Source organism: Anopheles stephensi, chromosome 3 (assembly GCF_013141755.1).
Source record: "Anopheles stephensi strain Indian chromosome 3, UCI_ANSTEP_V1.0, whole genome shotgun sequence".
Taxonomy (NCBI): domain Eukaryota; kingdom Metazoa; phylum Arthropoda; class Insecta; order Diptera; family Culicidae; genus Anopheles; species Anopheles stephensi.
In genome coordinates this window covers 85,030,626-85,048,278 of record NC_050203.1, presented here as the reverse complement: position 1 = coordinate 85,048,278, position 17,653 = coordinate 85,030,626, and the positions used below count along the sequence as shown (strand labels likewise).

Below are 17,653 nucleotides of genomic sequence, written 5' to 3'. Positions count from 1 at the left end.
CTCCTTGAGGTACGGTTCCACTCGGGCTAGAAAAAGCTAGACCGGCTAGAGACTATCTTAACGCTCACTGCCATTGCTTTGTGATTTATAATGTGCCCTTAATGTGTGCTTAATTAACACCGGCGTAATTTATTTATTTATGTTAATTTAATTTCCCCCCTTCGACTTTGGCGAGAGTGACATAACAAGCACCATTCCTGCTTATCAGACATGACAGTGTGTGTAATGTTCCTCGTTCCAGTGTTCCTCGCAGTGGCCAAAAGTGTAATCAGTTTTAATAGGCTATTCTTAATAGGCAGCTACCAGTGTTTCGGTTGCGATAAGTGGCCGTAACGCCCTTAACTTCAAAGTTGGCAAACGCTTATTAGGGTGTTTGTAGTACAATGTTACATTGTTTTACATGGTAACAGGGTAGTTAACAAGAAATTGTTGTATGTTAAAATGCCTGTCGCTGTAAATCTCATCCCGAACCGTATCTCAGGGATGATTATGTCAAGGAAGTCAGCAACAGCTGGTCAGAAGAGGCTTCCTGAGGCTTCTGTTGTCTAAGAAGGAATTATTAGCTGCCTTTGTCGATCTTCACTTGATTAATCGATACCCTATGACAATGATCAAGTTCATGACCTCAATTGTGTGTGTGTGTGGCTTAGGCACAGCTAATTGCATCCTCGCCACCTTGACATAGACATCATAATTCATTTTAATCACATACTCCACACAAAAGAGAAACAAGATCACAACATCTTATCGCCTGATGTAAGGTGGAGAAAAGAACACACGCGGTTACGGCAGATTAGCCCGCCAAGAATCGACGCGACATACTGTGGTGCGATTCATTATCGCCACTGGGGGTACCGTCATATTTGCATAAAAGTTCGATTAAGGTCACCACACACACACACACGCAGGCTCATGCCCAGCCAAAAAGCAGCTGTTGGCAAGAATCTTGCAAAAAAGAGATGACTCGGAAGAAGGCTCGAGGATCGAGCCTGATGTAGCTCGATAAAGAATGCGGCACAGTTTAGGCCGGTCTGCTCGCCGTGTCACACGTCACCTTTTGCGCAGATCGGTGTTGCAGTTTTTGGTTGCAGTGCCCCCAGTTCTTGCCCCCACCCCCTCCCCCCGCTTGTTAGGCAACCGGTAAAACAACGATAAACGCGCGCCGAGCGAATAATTGCCACCCGGAACGTGTTCTGTGATAAGCGTGCGCCTCCTACCAGACTCCAACCGGTAACGATCGCCCCGTCCCGATCGGCAGGCGTAATTTGGTATAAAAGTGTTAAAAGAGAAATTTTGCGCTTTTAGAATGCTTGACGAGCTTCTCGTGACAGTTGGTGCGTGTGGCTGGTTTGGCGGTTCTTGGTGACACGGACAAGAAAAATGCACCCTCAGTGAAGATCACATCATCCGGCTCGCTCTCTCTCTCGCTCCAAAGTGATGTTCAAAGACGCATTGTTGCGGTGGTTAAGTGTGGTGATTGTCTCGGGCACGATCATCAGTCTGCAGCTGGTGGCCGGTGCTGACTGGAACTTTCTCAAGTGTTTCGAGACGGTGAAGCGATGTCCGAACCAGAATGTATCGTTTTATCTCTACACGAGGTACGAGGCTTCTTACGGGTTTATTACAGCCCTTCAAAAGGGTGATTGTACTAGGCTCACGTGGTCATAAAGTGTATCACACACGGCATACGATTAAGTAGTAGACTTAAGGATTAATACGAGTTAAGATTCCAATCGGCTTTTGCGCCCCCTAATCAGCTTTCGACTTCTTGCCACCAGTCGAGAGGCTTCCCTTAACAATGCTAACTACCTTAGACAACATCACCAAAAGTGCGCCGAAAGCGGCGAGCGTGAACGTTAGCACATCGAAAGAATACTTCTGGAACCAGCTCATGTGAACCGCCTTCGACTGTAGCAGATCCGCTTCCGGATTCCGCAGAACCCATTCACACCACCAAACCGCCCGCTCTAGTGGACTCTCGGGCTGATCACGGAACAGTCGGGACATTTGCTTCATCTTCGCACTGTACTTATCACTGGCCAAGATCTCGCTTACCGCCTCAACCAGCTCGTTCGCTTTGAAGTGTTGTATCGAGAGCCGTTTGGCGATCCCGGCATCCACGCAGTAGTTGATGTTGCGGAACTGATCGGCAAACACCGGGAACCCGATTATCGGAACTCCGTGCCAGATCGCTTCCTGCGTGCTCAGCAGCCCACTGTGCGTGATGAACAGCTTAATGTTGGGATGGGCGAGCAGATCGTTCTGGGGCATCCAGGCGCGGATGTACACATTTTTCGGCACCGGCATCGGTAGCTTCGATTCGTCCGATTCAAACTTCCACAGGAACTGATACTGCGGCAGCCGTTCCATCGCCAGCAGTATGTTCCGAATGCGCTCGGGCCCTAGCGTATCACTGCGCGCATTACTTCCAAGCGAGAACAGAATGAATCCATTCTTAGCTCCCTCGACAACGCTCCGCAAATCATCCGGCAGTGCTTTCGGCGGCATGATCTGCAACCCTCCGACGGGGACCATGCTCGGCATCATTGGTTCCTTGTACTGGATGATGGGATTCACGTTGGAGAACGATACGCGAACATTTTTGTAGAACGTCGTCGACGAGGGAGCGTCCGGATATAGCTTCCGCACAATTCGGTCCGCTTCCGGATGCATAAACGTTTCATGCAGAGCCATTTCGTACATGTCGTAGAAGAAGTTTTTCACCCGCTGCACAAAGCTCATGCGCTCGGGTGCATCAAACACGTGGTTCGGGACCAATCCGGGGTATGCGAACGAACCAAGAACTGCGGCCGACGTGGATGGTGCATTGTACGGTGTGGATGGGATGAACGGTAGTTCCTTGAACCGATGCATGATGATCGACGGTATGCACGGACCGATCATGTAATCACTCACAAACAGATCAAACTTAAAGTCTTGCGGGTAGCCAAGCAGGAAGTGCAGTCCTTCCGATTTGATGGCCGCCTCGCACAGGTTCAGACCAAACTCGTCGAACAGCCGCAGCATCTTGAACGGACTGTCGTTGGCCAGCTCGAAAAAGTCCAGCTGCTCTCGCATCGAGGTGTTGTACATGGTGCTGTAGAAGTTTTCCAGATGGATGTACGTGACGTTGGGCGGAGGCTTCTCAACATCCGCACTGAGAACCGTCACGTTATGGCCGCGTTTTCCCATCTCCCACATCAGTGGTCGCAGCCTGCAATGCGAGAGTAGAGGTTGAGGATCATCTGCCAATTGAAAGGAACTGCAACAACTACTTACCATATGTAATGACTCGGAGATGGCACACCGGACATGAACAGTATGTTGGCGGCCCGGGATACACCCACCAGCACCATCACCAGCAGCACGGTCGCCTTCATCACTCCACGGTACCACATCGCTCTGTCAGATCAATCTCAACAGTGACCCTGAGCTAGCGGAACGCGTTCGCTTTTATTTTCACTCACACTGGGCCTAAGCCAACAAAGCTGCCAATTGTAAAATTGGAACTAGGTGTGCGATACGGTGCTGCTCTTGAGACAACAGCCATGACTGGCAAAAGTACTGCCCGCCGACGACGGCTGTGATGTCCATGCACTTGCCCACGGCGGCCTACACGTGATTTAGAATGAGATGGTCCTTTTGGGAGGCGCTGCGAGCAGTTTCGAGCGTGACTACTTATCGCTCGGGCGGCATTGAGGCGTGCAATTGCTTTGCTACGCTTTACACGGCAAACTTATCGTAGGACGCGTATCACGCCCGATCCGTGTGAGAACTGCTGATAAGTGACTTTGTCTGGCGACTGAAACGTGCCGGTTCCAGACCTTCATTGATAGTTCGCCAGACGTCATTGGGGTGTAGTTTTATAGTTTACAAATGTAGTTTTTCTTCCATGTAATTCTTCTTGTAAGACTCGATGGCGTCGTTTACGCTCCCCGCTTGATCTTATCTGCTGCTGTCATCATGACTAGGAGCTTCTTTAAATAGGCTATAAATACTGGGCAGACTACTTCCAATTCGTGCCTCGTATGATTGATGTTTGACAAATAGTCTTGATCGGTACCGCTGATCCGGTTATGAGTTTTAGTACATTGACCTTGACCCATTTTCGACTCTCACTCTCTCTCTATCTCTCTCTCTCTCCATCTCTCTCGTCTATTCGCCTCACAGAGAAACGCAAGAGAATCCCACCCAGCTGGACATGTTCAACCCGCAGTCGATCGTGTCTGCAAACTTTATCAGAGGTCGTCCACTGATAGTGCTCATCCACGGCTACACCGGACACCGTGACTACGCTCCCAATCCAACCATCAGACCGGCGTACTTTGCCTACGATGAGTTCAACATTATCTCCGTCGATTACAATCCACTCGCACTGGAGCCCTGCTATCTGCAGGCGGTACGAAATCTTCCCACGGTAGCGAACTGCACGGCCCAGCTGCTGGATTTCATCATCGAGAGCGGGCTCATCCCGCTGGACGATATCCACGTGGTGGGGTTCAGCCTTGGCGGGCAAACTTCCGGCATGATCGCCAACTATCTGCGGGCCGGTCGGCTGAAGCGCATCACGGGGCTCGATCCGGCCAAACCGTTGTTTGTGTTCGCCTCGAACGAGTACAAGCTCGACCAGTCCGATGCGGAGTTCGTGCAGGTGATCCACACGGATGTGTTCCAGCGCGGAATTCTACACCCGAGTGGGCATACGGACTTTTTCGTGAACGGAGGCGTCGTGCAGCCGGGTTGCGATGCGAGCACCATGATGACGACGGGCGAGTGTAACCACAACCGGGCGCCCGAGTACTACGCGGAGTCGATCGCGACGCAGGTGGGATTCTACGGGTATCGGTGTGCGCACTGGTACCTGTACATGCTCGGTATCTGCCGTGCCGGTGGGTCCGACGAACAGGTCGCCATTATGGGAGCGCACACTCCCAACACGTAAGTTTCAAACCGGTAGTCTTCTGCTTGCTTGTACTAGGCGCGTTGCCGGGGATGTTGAAAGTAAAAGCCCGTCGACTTGCGAACATTAGACGGGGGAAGATCTGGATTGTTCCAATGTCGGCTTGCGATCAAACGACGATCATCATCAGCGAAGCTCGTTTCGTGATTGCAGACAGTTTAAGCTTCTTCTCCATTCCCCATTTCTTTGTCCTGGTAATTGATGCACGCGACAGATACATTGCATTATTGTCACACCAGTCTGCACTCGCCCTTTCGGTCTCATTACGCATCACTCTTTCCACTTCCTCCGGTATCCGTCGTGTATCCTCACTCAAATGCTCGCCCGAAAGGAATGGTTATGCAATTGCATTGCATGACCCGTACGGTGGTTTTGATTAAGTTACTGGAAGTGTCTGGAACTCTGCGGCCACTAACCACATTGCTCTCTCTCTCTTTCTCGTTCACTCTTCGATTCCCTGCAGAACTCGAGGCCTCTACTTCCTGACCGTTAACATGATGCCGCCTTACGCAAGAGGAAGAAATTTCTCCTTACGCGAGGAGCTGGCGGCCATATCGGCTAACATTGGCAACTAGCGGCATCAGCCGGCCAAAACCAACCAAGCAGAGTAGCACCAACCGGACGGGACCCAGGACCAACACCAAACAGAAGGGACAGAAATATAATACGCACTAAATCGCAAACCGTCTATGTGTCTATGAGTTCGCATGCTATGCTTGTGGTTTTTTGGGGAAGAGACTCCCGAAATTAGGACGCTTGTCTTGTCATAAAACTTTTTATGATAACTGAGGGAAGACATTATGCAACTTAATTATGTTCACCACTAATTGGTAAACTAGTTTTTGCTTTGAAAAGTCACACATTTCTCACTCACTCGAACTAATTTCCCTAGAACCCATATCTCTCTCAACACAAGTCTCGAGACCTTACGCAATAGAATAAGATTGAAAATTACCATCTCATTAAGCACTAATTGGGCTCGTGACGTAAAACGGGGCAGCGGTTACTATCAGGTGTTACTATCATCGAACTGGAGAGGCCCGACCTGTGATCACAGCCTCACCCGATGGCCAAGGCAAGCAGGCCATCCGGAACAACCCTGTCAGCCTCCATGAACTTCAAACTTACAATCGATTACATGCGGCGTGTGAAGTGTTTTATTATGCAGTATGAGCTGCTGGTGAACGCGTTCACTCGACCTTAGTCGGTGGATCGGTGATCGTGTTCATGAATGAATGTAGTGCAAGAAGGCAGGGTTAGTAGCTCGCTTGTGCAGGTAAGTTCATCGATTTTTGTCTTCCTTTAAATTTATTGTAATAGAAAAATACTATCCATAATAATTGTAAATTTTTAATTCAACTTTAAAACGCGGGTAATTGAATGAACCTATTAAAATGAATATTACACCCAACGAACCCTGCCTCAAACGCTCGATGCTGCTGCTAAAACTCTTTCCCACCACCCAAACCCAAGTGGAGTTTCTCTCTTGCTTTCGGTTTCTGTTTGGGAACTCCGCAAAGAAACGCATCTGAGATCGCGTGAGCTGAGAAAGGCGGCTGCATTCCAACCGACCGACCAGTTTCCCTAAAACCGTCGGCTGGTGTGGTACCGTAGCTCTCGTCGCAGCTCGATCGGGCGATCGGTGATCTGTGCGTGTGTTGCCCCGATTCGTTTGATCGCCTTGCTTTCTTTGGTGTTTATTGAAGTAAATTGAAAATTGACAGGAAAAAGTGAATGTTAAGTGTGAAAGGTACGAAACATATCCCTAAAGTGAAGAGATAACCGAATGCAAACAGGAGCAGCTGGTTGAGAGAAGGAAAAGGCGCTTGTTAGTGTTACGATCGATGCGACCTTTTCGCGTTCCGCCAGTGATCGCCAGCCAAGTGACATAAGTTTGATAAACGCCAAACGGATATATTCACGGTAAATAAATCGGTGAAAAACCCCAACAAGTGCAGTTTTTATCGAGCTTTTTACCAAAAAATCGGGAAGGAAAATCGGTTTAACAAACAAACCAACAACCAAATCGAGCTGCTGCTGCCTTCGGAGCGGGTTTTACCCACCACAGCCAAGGTGTTACTTAACGTTAGGCACTCGCTCGCCCCAAAACAAAATCATCATCAGCTGTGTTATTTTTTTTTCGGAACGTGGAAGTACGGTGGAAGTGTACCGATTCATAATATAATTTTTCCACCGAGCAATTGGCCAGTGTCGGGTGATTGGCGGGAAGCGAAAAGAAAATATGTAACCCCGACCGAGTGTGTGGATAAGCGAAAGTGTTCGAATATAGTGACGTGCATAAGTGTACTGCTGTTGGGCCGTCATCGAAGATTGCATTGCGTTTGCACGATACGCATCGAAAGCTAGCAACAGTGTGAAGAAGGTTGGAACGAGATAGAGTGAGAGAAGTGTCGAAAGAAAAACAAGGAGAGTGAGAGAGAGAGCGAGAAACGGCGTTTTCGGTGCAATTCAAAATGCGGCAACTTCCGTTCGTATCGATTGGATTCGGTTTGATGTTGCTGGCGGCGTTCCAGAGCACTACGGAAGGTAAACATTGGCAGAATGAAGGTTTTTAGCGGTTGAAGGTTAGGCGAGGGTTTTGATTCGCCCCTGCTAAAGTGGTAAAGCAAATAATGTTCTGGAATGTTTTCTAATGCATGTGCTATCTCGTTGTACATTTTCGCTTGACCACCTTGAAATGATACAGGATGTTTATAGCTTTAACGGCGGCTTGTTAGAACCGGTTCACGTGCTAGATGTAATTAGAGGTTCATACCAGCTCTCTCAGAGTGCTATAAAAAGTTTAGCACATTCTACGACCCAGCGACCTAACGTTGCTGGACCTAAATTATCTTACCAAATGGACCAGATAAGACAACTAGTTGATGTGGAAATGAACAGTAAAAGATTGCAAGTATGATAGAGTAGATGAGACAATGAATTCGTAGCTGGTTACTGATTCGATTTCTGGATATTGAAGATGAGTATAAGACAACAAAATAAGACATCAAAGTCTCTCCTAGAGATGTTGTTTATAGCAAAACCGTAACTAATTAAGAGATGAAACTTTGGACAAGTTTACAACACACTGCACTCTGTTTGAATCTAGAAAACGTTGATTGAAAACCATGATAAAATGGTGTGTTTGCCACTCTGCTTCTCATATCACAAGCAAATGTGTCAACAGTGACAGCCATTCGTCACCGTTTGAAGCTAGACCGCGCCAGGTGCGGACCACTAACCCACTAACACTTCTAGCCCTTGTCATTGTGGTGGTCACAGTCAAATAGTTGTCATCTAAACTTCGCCGCACCAAACCAATCAACGGTTCGATACGCGCTTGACAAACACCTCACGGTTAGACATCCCTCCCAGTTTACAGGCCAAATTTTGGAGAGACTCCCTGGCTACGGTTTTGGTTTGTTGTTGCCCCTTTCCCTACCGATGGTCACGATTTCTTTCCTTTCAAGGTTAACCCTGCCCAACGTATTGGACTGTGCCAGTTTTCACTCTCGATCGTCGCGCGAACGCGTTGATGTAATAGGCGCACCACCATCGCATACGGGATTTGCTAATAAAACCTTCGCCCAGTCGTCCGGATCCGTGCTTGTGACTCGGCGTCGTGGTGGTGCCCTCGTTTATTGGGAGCCTTTGTTTGGCCGGAGATTCGGTGAGATTGCGCAACCAGGAAATGCACACACCCGTTTTCGGCGATCGTGTTTTAGCGCCGGATGCAGGAGAAGCTCGGGAATAGCGCGAAAACACTGACATCAACCTTGGCTGTTTGGGCTATTAGAGCCCGCATCCGCACTATGTGGTTAGGCATAGGCAACTTGGCAGGCTAATTATCGGTCACGGGAGGAGATTGCACGGTGTAGTAACCGGTCATTTCAAGGAACTAGCTACGCGCACGCATGGCTAAAAGTGAAAGGAACCTCATAACCGGAATCTCTACGCCATAAAGTGGGCGCGTTCCCGGGGGTGATATCGTGCTACGTCACGATCGAAGACTTCGGAAGTTCATCGCACGCTGTGCAGATCGTTTGTTATCTGCCGGTTTTGCGTCACCAGCAGCAGAAGGGTTGGAGAAAGTTCTTCTGAGGTCGTCACTGTTGGCGGCTACTACCTACTTCAGCCAAGGCGGGCAGCTAACGGTGCGTTACTGATTCATGCCATCGGTGCATTCGGTGATGCAATCGGTGTGCAGCGAAAAAAAATGAAGCGACGGCGATCCACCTGGAACCGTGAAAGGCCAGCTGTCGGGTGGGGGGTTTTAGCTTCCAGCCGTTGTAATGCTTCACAACGAGCATGCAGTCGTAGACATCCGTCATAGCGCTGTAATGCGCGCGAACCTCGCGTTATGCTGTAATCGATGATGGTCGTTACTGACCCGACTGACTTATGTTAAATGCCGGCAGTTTTTACCGCTGTTTTCTCGGTTTGACAGTTTTTGTTCCACTTCTTTCTTGTGTCTGACCCAGTAAGGGTACTTCCTTTGGCTGACCGGGTGAAAGTGTTGTGAAGTGTGTCTGGCATGGTGTCATGAATCATGATCTCTGCCTGCCGTCGACAGATCCAATGTTGACAGAGGTTGTTAGTGTAGCTTTGTTTTCTTTCAATTGAAAGTAAGCGATGAAATTTACATACGCGAAATTTAAGTGCCTCTCGTGTTCTTTTTCGGCAAGTACTTCACAGCAACCGCAATAGGCTATTTAAACATCAAACACCCGCACATTTTTCGATCTCTTTTCTTCTCTCTGCAATTAACGCAAGTTACAAACAAGTGTGCATCATCATTAAATTTCCTTTCTTTTTCATATTTTAATTACCCTTTCGTGCTGCAACGACTTACAGTGTGGTTCGAGCTTTGAGCGCCGGGCGTGAACAACAACTCGGCAAACAAGAGCAAATATGATCGCACACACTCAATAACGCTCGCCCACCACTTAATTACGCATTCCAATCTCACACGGTTCGCCAAAGGTCGGCCGGAATTAGACGTGCTTACTGTTCGCACACTTTTTTCGAGCATGGCCCAACCAGCCTATAGCCTCCAGTGATGGCTACCGATCACGTGCGGAGTCAGATCACACGGGGGAAGGCGGTGAACTGATCTGGTCAGAGTAGGCTCAATAATGGGCAGATCGTTTGACGGGTCTGTCAAAAACAGAACCACGCGCTGAGGTCGTCGCACGACATTGAGGTTGATGTGGACAAGGCAAACTGTGACGATCGCTTTGTGGGTTGATATTGATCAGTGAAATAGGCTTTCAAGAAATCTAAAGATCATTTTTCGAAAACTAATTTGAAGTTGTTATAGTTTTGTTGAGGGGAATTGTTGGAGGCTACGATCTATCATGAGTCCTAGGCACTCGGCGATCACTGTTCTCCGTGATAAAAAAAACTCCGATCAAGTATTATGCTCCGGCTCAAAGTATATTAATCGCCAGTTTTTCCTCAAAGCATCTAGAAACCTTATTACATTTATTAAAGATCACATGCTTCGTCCACTTGCGTAAGGCACATACATATTTATACGTTGTGGCAAAAAAAAACCAACAATTCCTCCACCATTTGCTAGCGCACACCGACATAACCTTCTCTAAATTCTTCACGACAGCAATTAAATGACATTTCTTTTACGATTACGATACACACCGCCGGCAAGCTGACGCCCACCGAGTCAGTGGCCGACTTAACGATGCGTGATATTTACATGCTTCTGGATTAAACTTACATAACTTGCAGTGCAATTGCCTGGGCGCACAGTGATTCGGCCATTAAATCAACTTTTCGCATCCACCGCTCCCGCCAGAACGCACCGACGTGCCGTGTGTCAATAATGTCATTTTCCATCAAGCTCATCTCGTAATCATGTTTAAGTTATACCCTCACCGTCATTGGCCACGCGCCCGTTCTGTGCGAGGCCTCCTGTATGTGGGTCAATTATTACCTTCATGAAAAATGGATGGCCTACCGCATCCAGTAACGATCGTTTAGTAGCTACAGTCCATTGCTCGTCGCGACTAAGAAGGGTTTTGTTGCAATATCAATTCGACTGTACGATCGGTTACGACGTTGTGCCAATAATCCCTTCGTGCAGCAAACATCGTTTACAGCTTCGCTTACCATGGCAGCCAGTAGTCTAACTGTGTGCATACTTTTCCTTTCTATTTTACCAACTCCAGCTCAGAAGCAGCAAGAGAACAAAAATGTCTTCAATACTAGCTCGTGTCTGGAGAAACCCTTCCGTTGTCCACATCCGAGGATCAAGTTTTATCTTTACACACGCCGGACGCAGCAGAATCCGGAGCTGATCGATGTGCTGAACCCGGAGTCCCTGTACTACACCCACTGGAATCCATCCCATCCGGTGAAGATCGTCATTCACGGGTTTGGTGGAGGGCGCAATCTGTCTCCGAGTCCAGACATGCGCAAGGCATACTTTACTCGCGGCAACTACAACATCATCATCGTGGACTATGGATCTGCGGTGACGGAACCGTGCCTCAGTCAGATCGAATGGGCCCCACGGTTCGGAAGTCTCTGCGTGTCGCAGCTGGTGAAGTACATCGCCCATCATCCACGAGGAGTTCCACCGGACGATATGCATCTGATCGGGTACAGTGTTGGGGCACACATTGCGGGTCTGGTGGCGAACTATCTCACACCGAGCGAGGGCAAGCTGGGGAGGATTACTGGGCTCGATCCGACGATCTTCTTCTACGCCGGGTCCAACAATACTCGCGATCTGGATCCTTCCGATGCACACTTTGTGGACATCATACACACTGGGGCGGGCATTCTCGGACAGTGGAGTCCGGGAGGACATGCAGATTTCTACGTTAATGGAGGTACTAGCCAGCCGGGTTGCGCCAGTTCCACCATCTTTCGTGAGTAGTTTGCTTTGATTTTGCTCTCTGAAGCCTTGAAGTGAAGACCATTTTTCTCTACTCGACAGAAACGCTGGCTTGTGATCACACCAAGGTGACGCCATACTTTATCGAATCGATCAACAGTGAGCGAGGCTTCTGGGCTGGACCTTGTCCAACGCTCATCTCGTACCTGCTCGGGTGGTGCGAGCCCAAAGACTCCGATTACGTCCTCATGGGAGAGCATCTATCTACACAGTGAGTAACCCTTGAAAAGCCATAATCCAATTAAAGTGAAGGTAATAAAAATTTGTTTTTGTACTTCTTCTAGAGCTCGAGGTGTATTCTACGTAACGACAAACGCGAAACCTCCATACGCACGTGGATTCCCGGGCAAAAATCGTCGAACGGCGAAAACCTCCGAGTACAGTGGTGTCCGGCGAAAGTAAACTAACAACAAAAACGTGAAACCAATCGTCAAAAGCTTACTGGTTGTGATAAAGTGCGTGGCAGAAGAATTATTTCTCCTTTTGCCTATGACCGGTGTGACCATATTTCATCCCCAAGCTACAAGCTGCCAGAGGGGGCAATTAGCCACCTGCCAGACCGATCGATCATGACGTCATCCTAATGAATTAAAGTGTGAAGGAAATTTAATTTTCTCACCCCTTACAAAGAACACATACGCAAAAAAAAATCAAACTAAATCGACAAGTAATTAAGAAGCACCAGAGTAGAGATGGGTAGTATTAATAATGCTAGGTTTCATAGGATCGTGTAGCTTAGGACATTGTACATAGAAGGAAGTTTCAGCTTGATCGTAGCCATTCTACAGCGACTAAAGCATGACGGAAAAAAAAGAAAAAGGGTGATGGATGTAATCGTATATCGTAGCCTCCAAGATCGTTAACCTTCGTGAGAGTAGAACGAATTTCATGTGGCTAACATCCACATTAGCTACGGTAACGCAATTAAAAGCTTCATCAACGATACGTGTGACGTTGTGGAAGAACCCTGCACACCGCGTACGCGATACGTCAAAGAGAATCGACCTTAGTATTAGTAAGTGTAGTATACATAGATAATGGTATTCACGGCAAGGAGGATATTAAAGTGATGGGTAAAAAAGCGACCTAGTGTCACTTCGGATAGGGGAAACACGCATTCGTAACGCAAGCACGAATAAAGCAATAAAGCTGCTACCTTTTCGGGGTTGATTCATTTCAACAGTTTAAATATACGCACTTTTATTTGGATGTGTGTGTTTTTTTGTTTACTATATCGAGAGCGTCTGTTTTTGTGAGCGTGACTATAGTGGATCGTCTCTTCCGGTGGTGGTAAATACCCCCAGCTAACCAACACACTCACGCACACGCACCGTTTTCGTTCGCGTCACGCTCGCTAGTAGGTGGTAAGTTTCATACACAGTTCGCTAAACGCTATTGCCAAGAAGAAATGCTTAACTACTAAATGTCATAATCATATTGTTTGTGTCTGTCGTGTTGTGAGTGCTTCCGAACGAGTGGTCTTCTTTGCACCGACGCTCCTTCTACTGGCCACCGCACTTTAGTAATTACGATGATTGATTATGATGCGATTATAACAGCGAGACGACTTTTTACTTATTACTTACTGTGGAGCTGATCTTTCACAGGTCTTTTGAATATTCGTTACCTTAGCATCGGTCGCCTATAGAGCGAGGCACAGTGTTTCGCCGGTCATAAAACAAGTGTCTTCATGTTTGAATTTCGAAACAACACAAAATCCAAGCAATCTACGCCATATATGAACATCGAAACACTTGTCTTATGACCCGAGAAACCCTGTAAACAGATAAATACATGGTAGTGGTTTTTTGATTGCTCCTTCCTTCTCTCTTTCTCTCTCTCTCTCTCTCTCTCTCTCTCTGTCTCTGCCGTTGTATACGTTTACAGGTATAGTATTATTTCTATGGTTGTTTACGGTTACGTGTATATGCAATGTACAAGCCTGTCCGGAATTTTTTTTCCCGGTACGCCTCGCAGATATATTTACTATTCAACGTTTACAGCTATTTATGTATATGTTTGTGTAGTGGATCCACCTCCAGGAAGGGAGCTGGAAGCCAACCACCAATTACTACCAATATTTTAAGTACAATGCTGCTATGCTGCTACTCCGGAAACAACGAAATTACAACTATCCGAACCGACCCGCCTGGATCGGTTCGGTTGGTTTGCGATGATGTTTTGCGTAATATTCTTGTATTGTTGTGTTTTTTTTGTGGATTTTGAGAATGCGGGCTTTCCCCGACCCTCTCGTCCACTGCTGTCTGCCACCGTCCCTTCGTAATATAGAATCTTTTATTTTGGTTACTGGAACCGATAACTAGTGCGCACAGGGGTTCCAGATACGGTTATATGCATTTTTATATATATACTTTTCAATTAACAACAACAGCTAGAACGACATCCGTTTGGGTTTGAAAAACAGTAAAGTAAATTGCAGTTCAACAGAACGAACAAACGAACCGGCACATTTATAATATACGAGTCTCAACAGTATCTCTGCATAGTGTAGAGGGTTGCGTTTTTGCGTTAGCTATCTTTGTTTAGAGCTCCTCTTTATATTAACACAACTACACCATAGCGCTACGCGAGCAAACATTCGCATTACGTTTGGGAAGGATACACTACCAGAAAGGGAGGATGAAACAACTGCTGATTGTCATCCTGATAATACTGCGTGCGTGTACTCAGTGTGTACAGGTGTTCGGCTGTCCAGCGCGGCTATCCCGGGGCCGGTTAGCCGAGAGAAACCGCGCTGGTGGAGCCTTACATTTATGGCCTACACTACGTGTTCTGCACTGCTCCGCACCGAACAGGAGAACGATGGTGAGAGAGTGAGACAGACTCTGTTTCTGCTAGAGCGAGAAGGGTATAACAATCCCCATTTGATTACGGGCGGGATTTACTTTTTTTACAACGTTTTTTTTTTCTTCTGGGTGGTCAAATAGCATTGGAGGGCAAAAACTGAGGTCATGTACAGTGTGCCACTGACAGCTGTCAGCGTATGACAGCTGGCCAGTGTACTAACGCTAAATAGTGTGTTAAGGAACCCGGTTGATGAGGGAACGATAGGGATAGAACGAACAAACTCGATCGATCGCTAGCGCGGTCGATCAGTGTTGGCGAGAGGGGTTACAGAACAATGGGGAACTAAGAACCTACCTACTGTCACTAAAATTTCAATTGATCGCGTATAGGGGTCACGTTTCCGTAAGAGATATTTTGTTCAAAGTGTTTCCGTTCCGTTCGAAATCATACCTGTCATTACTGTATGTTACACTACATACCATATCCCAACTAGCATTATAATACCCGTTTGTTGGATGATTCTTCTTACGTGAACTCTGTTGGTCGCTGTACCGATGCACACAGATTTACCGTACCGATGACACACGCCCGGACAGACGGCTCCGAAGTTCGACTTTGCTAGGTATTTACAATCTTAGCCAAGTGTAGTACGGTCTCTTTTACGATAATCGTCTCGGTATACTAGCACAACCGAAACTGCGCGGACAAAGGATCGTAATGAGAGTTTTACTTTTGCTTTGTATTACCCGATTGTAGCTCCCGCAGGACTCCTGTCGACCAATTTGAATGCCTAATTCGATAGTGCCAACGGTATCGTTCCTCCCAAACAATCGTTTCCCGCCATTCCCGGTGCTGATGCCCCGACCCGACTGACGTGCTACTAATTAGGTTTCACTTCGTATTTGCAACGGTTTAAACTTTTGTTGATGAGCTGTTTAATTCACTACTATCACTGTAAAGTGGCTTAGCACTAGGACTTACTAGCTAGCGTTGTTTTTTGTTTTGTTATTGTTTCTCTGTCACATTCGCAGTACGATACCGCTGCCACCGGTTATCGAACGAAGTTTCCGAAGCTTACTCTAAAATCAGGAATATAAATTTACAAACTTACATCGGTGTTAGTGCTTAGCTGCTCAGTTACGGTACACACAGTACAGTCATTAAAATATCCAATTAACTAACCAACTCAAACGAGCAAACGAAACCACGAAGCTATCTCGCCTTAACCTACGGTTTTCGGTATGGGCCTCTCCAACAGCCTCCTCCTCGCCTCCTGCTGAGGGCCCTTCCAGTTTATTATTGTCGCCACAGCCTTTGAGAGTGAGTTGACACACCTCAAATTTAACTCCTCCCTTACGTCTTCGAAACAAGAAAAAATATTTATATAATTACACGATTAGCTACACATTCACATATTGCCACCACCGTACGGTGAGTACCGGATCCGGTACTTTCGACGAGCTTAAGATGCGCTATAGATCGCACAGTAAAGAGGAACGCAATAATCAACGCACCAACTGCCAGTTCATTAGCCAGGTTCGTTCAACTTTGAACCAACGTTAAATTGCTTGCGTCGCTTATTTTTGTGTACGGCAGTATGTATACCTATACTGAACCGTGTGTCAGTCGGGAGACACTCGTTCGCAATTGACACTTGGTTTTTATTATGGTTAGCAGACCGACAGACGCGCTATATTATGTTCAAGACTTCTTCTTCTTGGCATAGCAGCCACAGCCTCGGCCCTTCGCTGACTTCCTTGACTTATTTTACACGGCGCAGAAGAGCTAATCCTGCGTGCGAGGGCACAAGATGGAACTTAATACAGCATAAGTCAGGTAAGTCATTATACGGCCGGTATGACCTAACAGGTTGCTAGGCCAAGAAGAAGATGACGATTTAGTACTTCTAAGATTGATTGTAACTCCTGGCACTCCACAGGTGTCGCACACACACAAACCTCAAAGACTCAAACTCCAACACGATCAAATTCCCATCTTTCAGACATGGTCTGATCGTAGCGATAATATCGCTACCAACATAAGGAGGACTTAACTCTTACTCAGTACGTTTTGCCTTAACAGACGTATCGCGTCTGACAGTTGTTTGCGTTGTTAGTACTTCTCGCCACGGCAGTATTCAATAGGGTTTTACGATTACGATTATTATGATGCGTGCGTATATATACTAATATGTCTGTTTGGTGTGTATGTACACTCTTCGTTTTGCTTTTGTAAATACAATATGCATCTTTTGCTATTTGTTTTAGGTATTTGTTAGTTACTATCTAGTGTTGTAATTGCTTAAGCAGGGTTATTTTATTTTTTTGTATTTCAGTTGTTTGTTTTCTTTAGCCTTTTAGCTCACACCTCCGCTCGTCCTCACTGCAGTGAGACATTGCAAACAGTTAATGATTGCAACTTTGCCATAAAACAGAAGAGATTACCAACCAAAAGCAAACCTTTGTAGATGTTCGTTTCCTCCACTGCTCTTTCCTAATTCATGCTAAATGTTACGGTTTTCTTCATGCGAGCAGGTCAGTAGGTACGCTCTGTGGGATTTCCGTGTAAGTACGTGTCCCTCGCTTCCGGCTGCACCGGTTCCTCGCTGATGGCGTTCGGGTAGGCGAACGGATTGTTGGCCACGTGCTGCTGGACCGCACCGTACGATACCGTCTTGGTGGCGTTAATTTGTGCCGAAGGATCCATCATTCCGCCCGCTGTGCCACCGTCACCTGCATCGTTGAACGTTGTTTCCTTCTCGTACCCGGACCCGACGGGATCCCAGGCTCGTTGCTCCTCTACCGTCGGTTCGGCCCAAGGTTGTAGCTCACCGGACGCAAATATGGCGTAGAAGGTAATGCCCACCAGATGGACGGTGGCTGCTATCGTGAACACTGTTGACCAGCAGGATTTTGGCTGTAAGTAGAGAAATCGTCGTTTTAGAATTCAACTCGCAGCTATAAACC

At 47.1% G+C, this 17,653-nt stretch overlaps 4 protein-coding genes across 5 annotated transcripts in view; 2 read left to right on the top strand and 2 right to left on the bottom strand.

The window, feature by feature from the left end:
• The first annotated feature begins 424 nt into the window (after window positions 1–424).
• Window positions 425–5,643, top strand: LOC118513864 (pancreatic lipase-related protein 2-like). The gene is made up of 3 exons (XM_036060166.1): window positions 425–1,598; window positions 4,171–4,938; window positions 5,424–5,643. Exons 1-3 carry the CDS (start codon window positions 1,438–1,440, stop codon window positions 5,533–5,535), a joined length of 1,041 nt encoding a protein of 346 aa, XP_035916059.1. The 5' UTR covers window positions 425–1,437; the 3' UTR covers window positions 5,536–5,643.
• On the bottom strand, window positions 1,582–3,439 carry LOC118513862 (UDP-glucosyltransferase 2-like). Its single transcript, XM_036060163.1, has 2 exons — window positions 3,280–3,439; window positions 1,582–3,214 (listed from the first exon to the last, which is right to left on the bottom strand). The coding sequence occupies exons 1-2, from the start codon at window positions 3,396–3,398 to the stop codon at window positions 1,750–1,752; spliced, it is 1,584 nt and encodes a 527-aa protein (XP_035916056.1). The 5' UTR covers window positions 3,399–3,439; the 3' UTR covers window positions 1,582–1,749.
• An 831-nt stretch (window positions 5,644–6,474) lies between the features above and the next one.
• On the top strand, window positions 6,475–13,148 carry LOC118513863 (lipase member H). Its single transcript, XM_036060164.1, has 4 exons — window positions 6,475–7,507; window positions 11,149–11,853; window positions 11,922–12,090; window positions 12,164–13,148. Exons 1-4 carry the CDS (start codon window positions 7,435–7,437, stop codon window positions 12,279–12,281), a joined length of 1,065 nt encoding a protein of 354 aa, XP_035916057.1. The 5' UTR covers window positions 6,475–7,434; the 3' UTR covers window positions 12,282–13,148.
• LOC118513861 (vesicular glutamate transporter 1) overlaps window positions 13,033–17,653 on the bottom strand; it is a 28,851-nt gene continuing 24,230 nt past the window's right edge. Inside the window, exon 7 of one of the 2 annotated variants that reach the window (XM_036060161.1) lies at window positions 13,033–17,603. In XM_036060161.1, coding sequence (XP_035916054.1) covers window positions 17,223–17,603 — 381 coding nt within the window. In that variant the 3' untranslated portion in view covers window positions 13,033–17,222. The remainder of the gene's footprint in view (window positions 17,604–17,653) is intronic. The other variant, XM_036060162.1, reaches the window with a different exon arrangement.

Coding starts and splice junctions, on each gene's coding strand:
- LOC118513864 (XM_036060166.1), top strand. CDS start 1,438: ATGTTCAAAGACGCATTGTTGCGGTGGTTAAGTGTGGTGATTGTCTCG. Junction 1,599..4,170: donor TCGTTTTATCTCTACACGAG/GTACGAGGCTTC, acceptor TTCGCCTCACAG/AGAAACGCAAGAGAATCCCA. Junction 4,939..5,423: donor GGAGCGCACACTCCCAACAC/GTAAGTTTCAAA, acceptor GATTCCCTGCAG/AACTCGAGGCCTCTACTTCC.
- LOC118513863 (XM_036060164.1), top strand. CDS start 7,435: ATGCGGCAACTTCCGTTCGTATCGATTGGATTCGGTTTGATGTTGCTG. Junction 7,508..11,148: donor GTTCCAGAGCACTACGGAAG/GTAAACATTGGC, acceptor TACCAACTCCAG/CTCAGAAGCAGCAAGAGAAC. Junction 12,091..12,163: donor GGAGAGCATCTATCTACACA/GTGAGTAACCCT, acceptor TACTTCTTCTAG/AGCTCGAGGTGTATTCTACG.
- LOC118513862 (XM_036060163.1), bottom strand. CDS start 3,398: ATGTGGTACCGTGGAGTGATGAAGGCGACCGTGCTGCTGGTGATGGTG. Junction 3,215..3,279: donor TCTCCGAGTCATTACATATG/GTAAGTAGTTGT, acceptor CTCGCATTGCAG/GCTGCGACCACTGATGTGGG.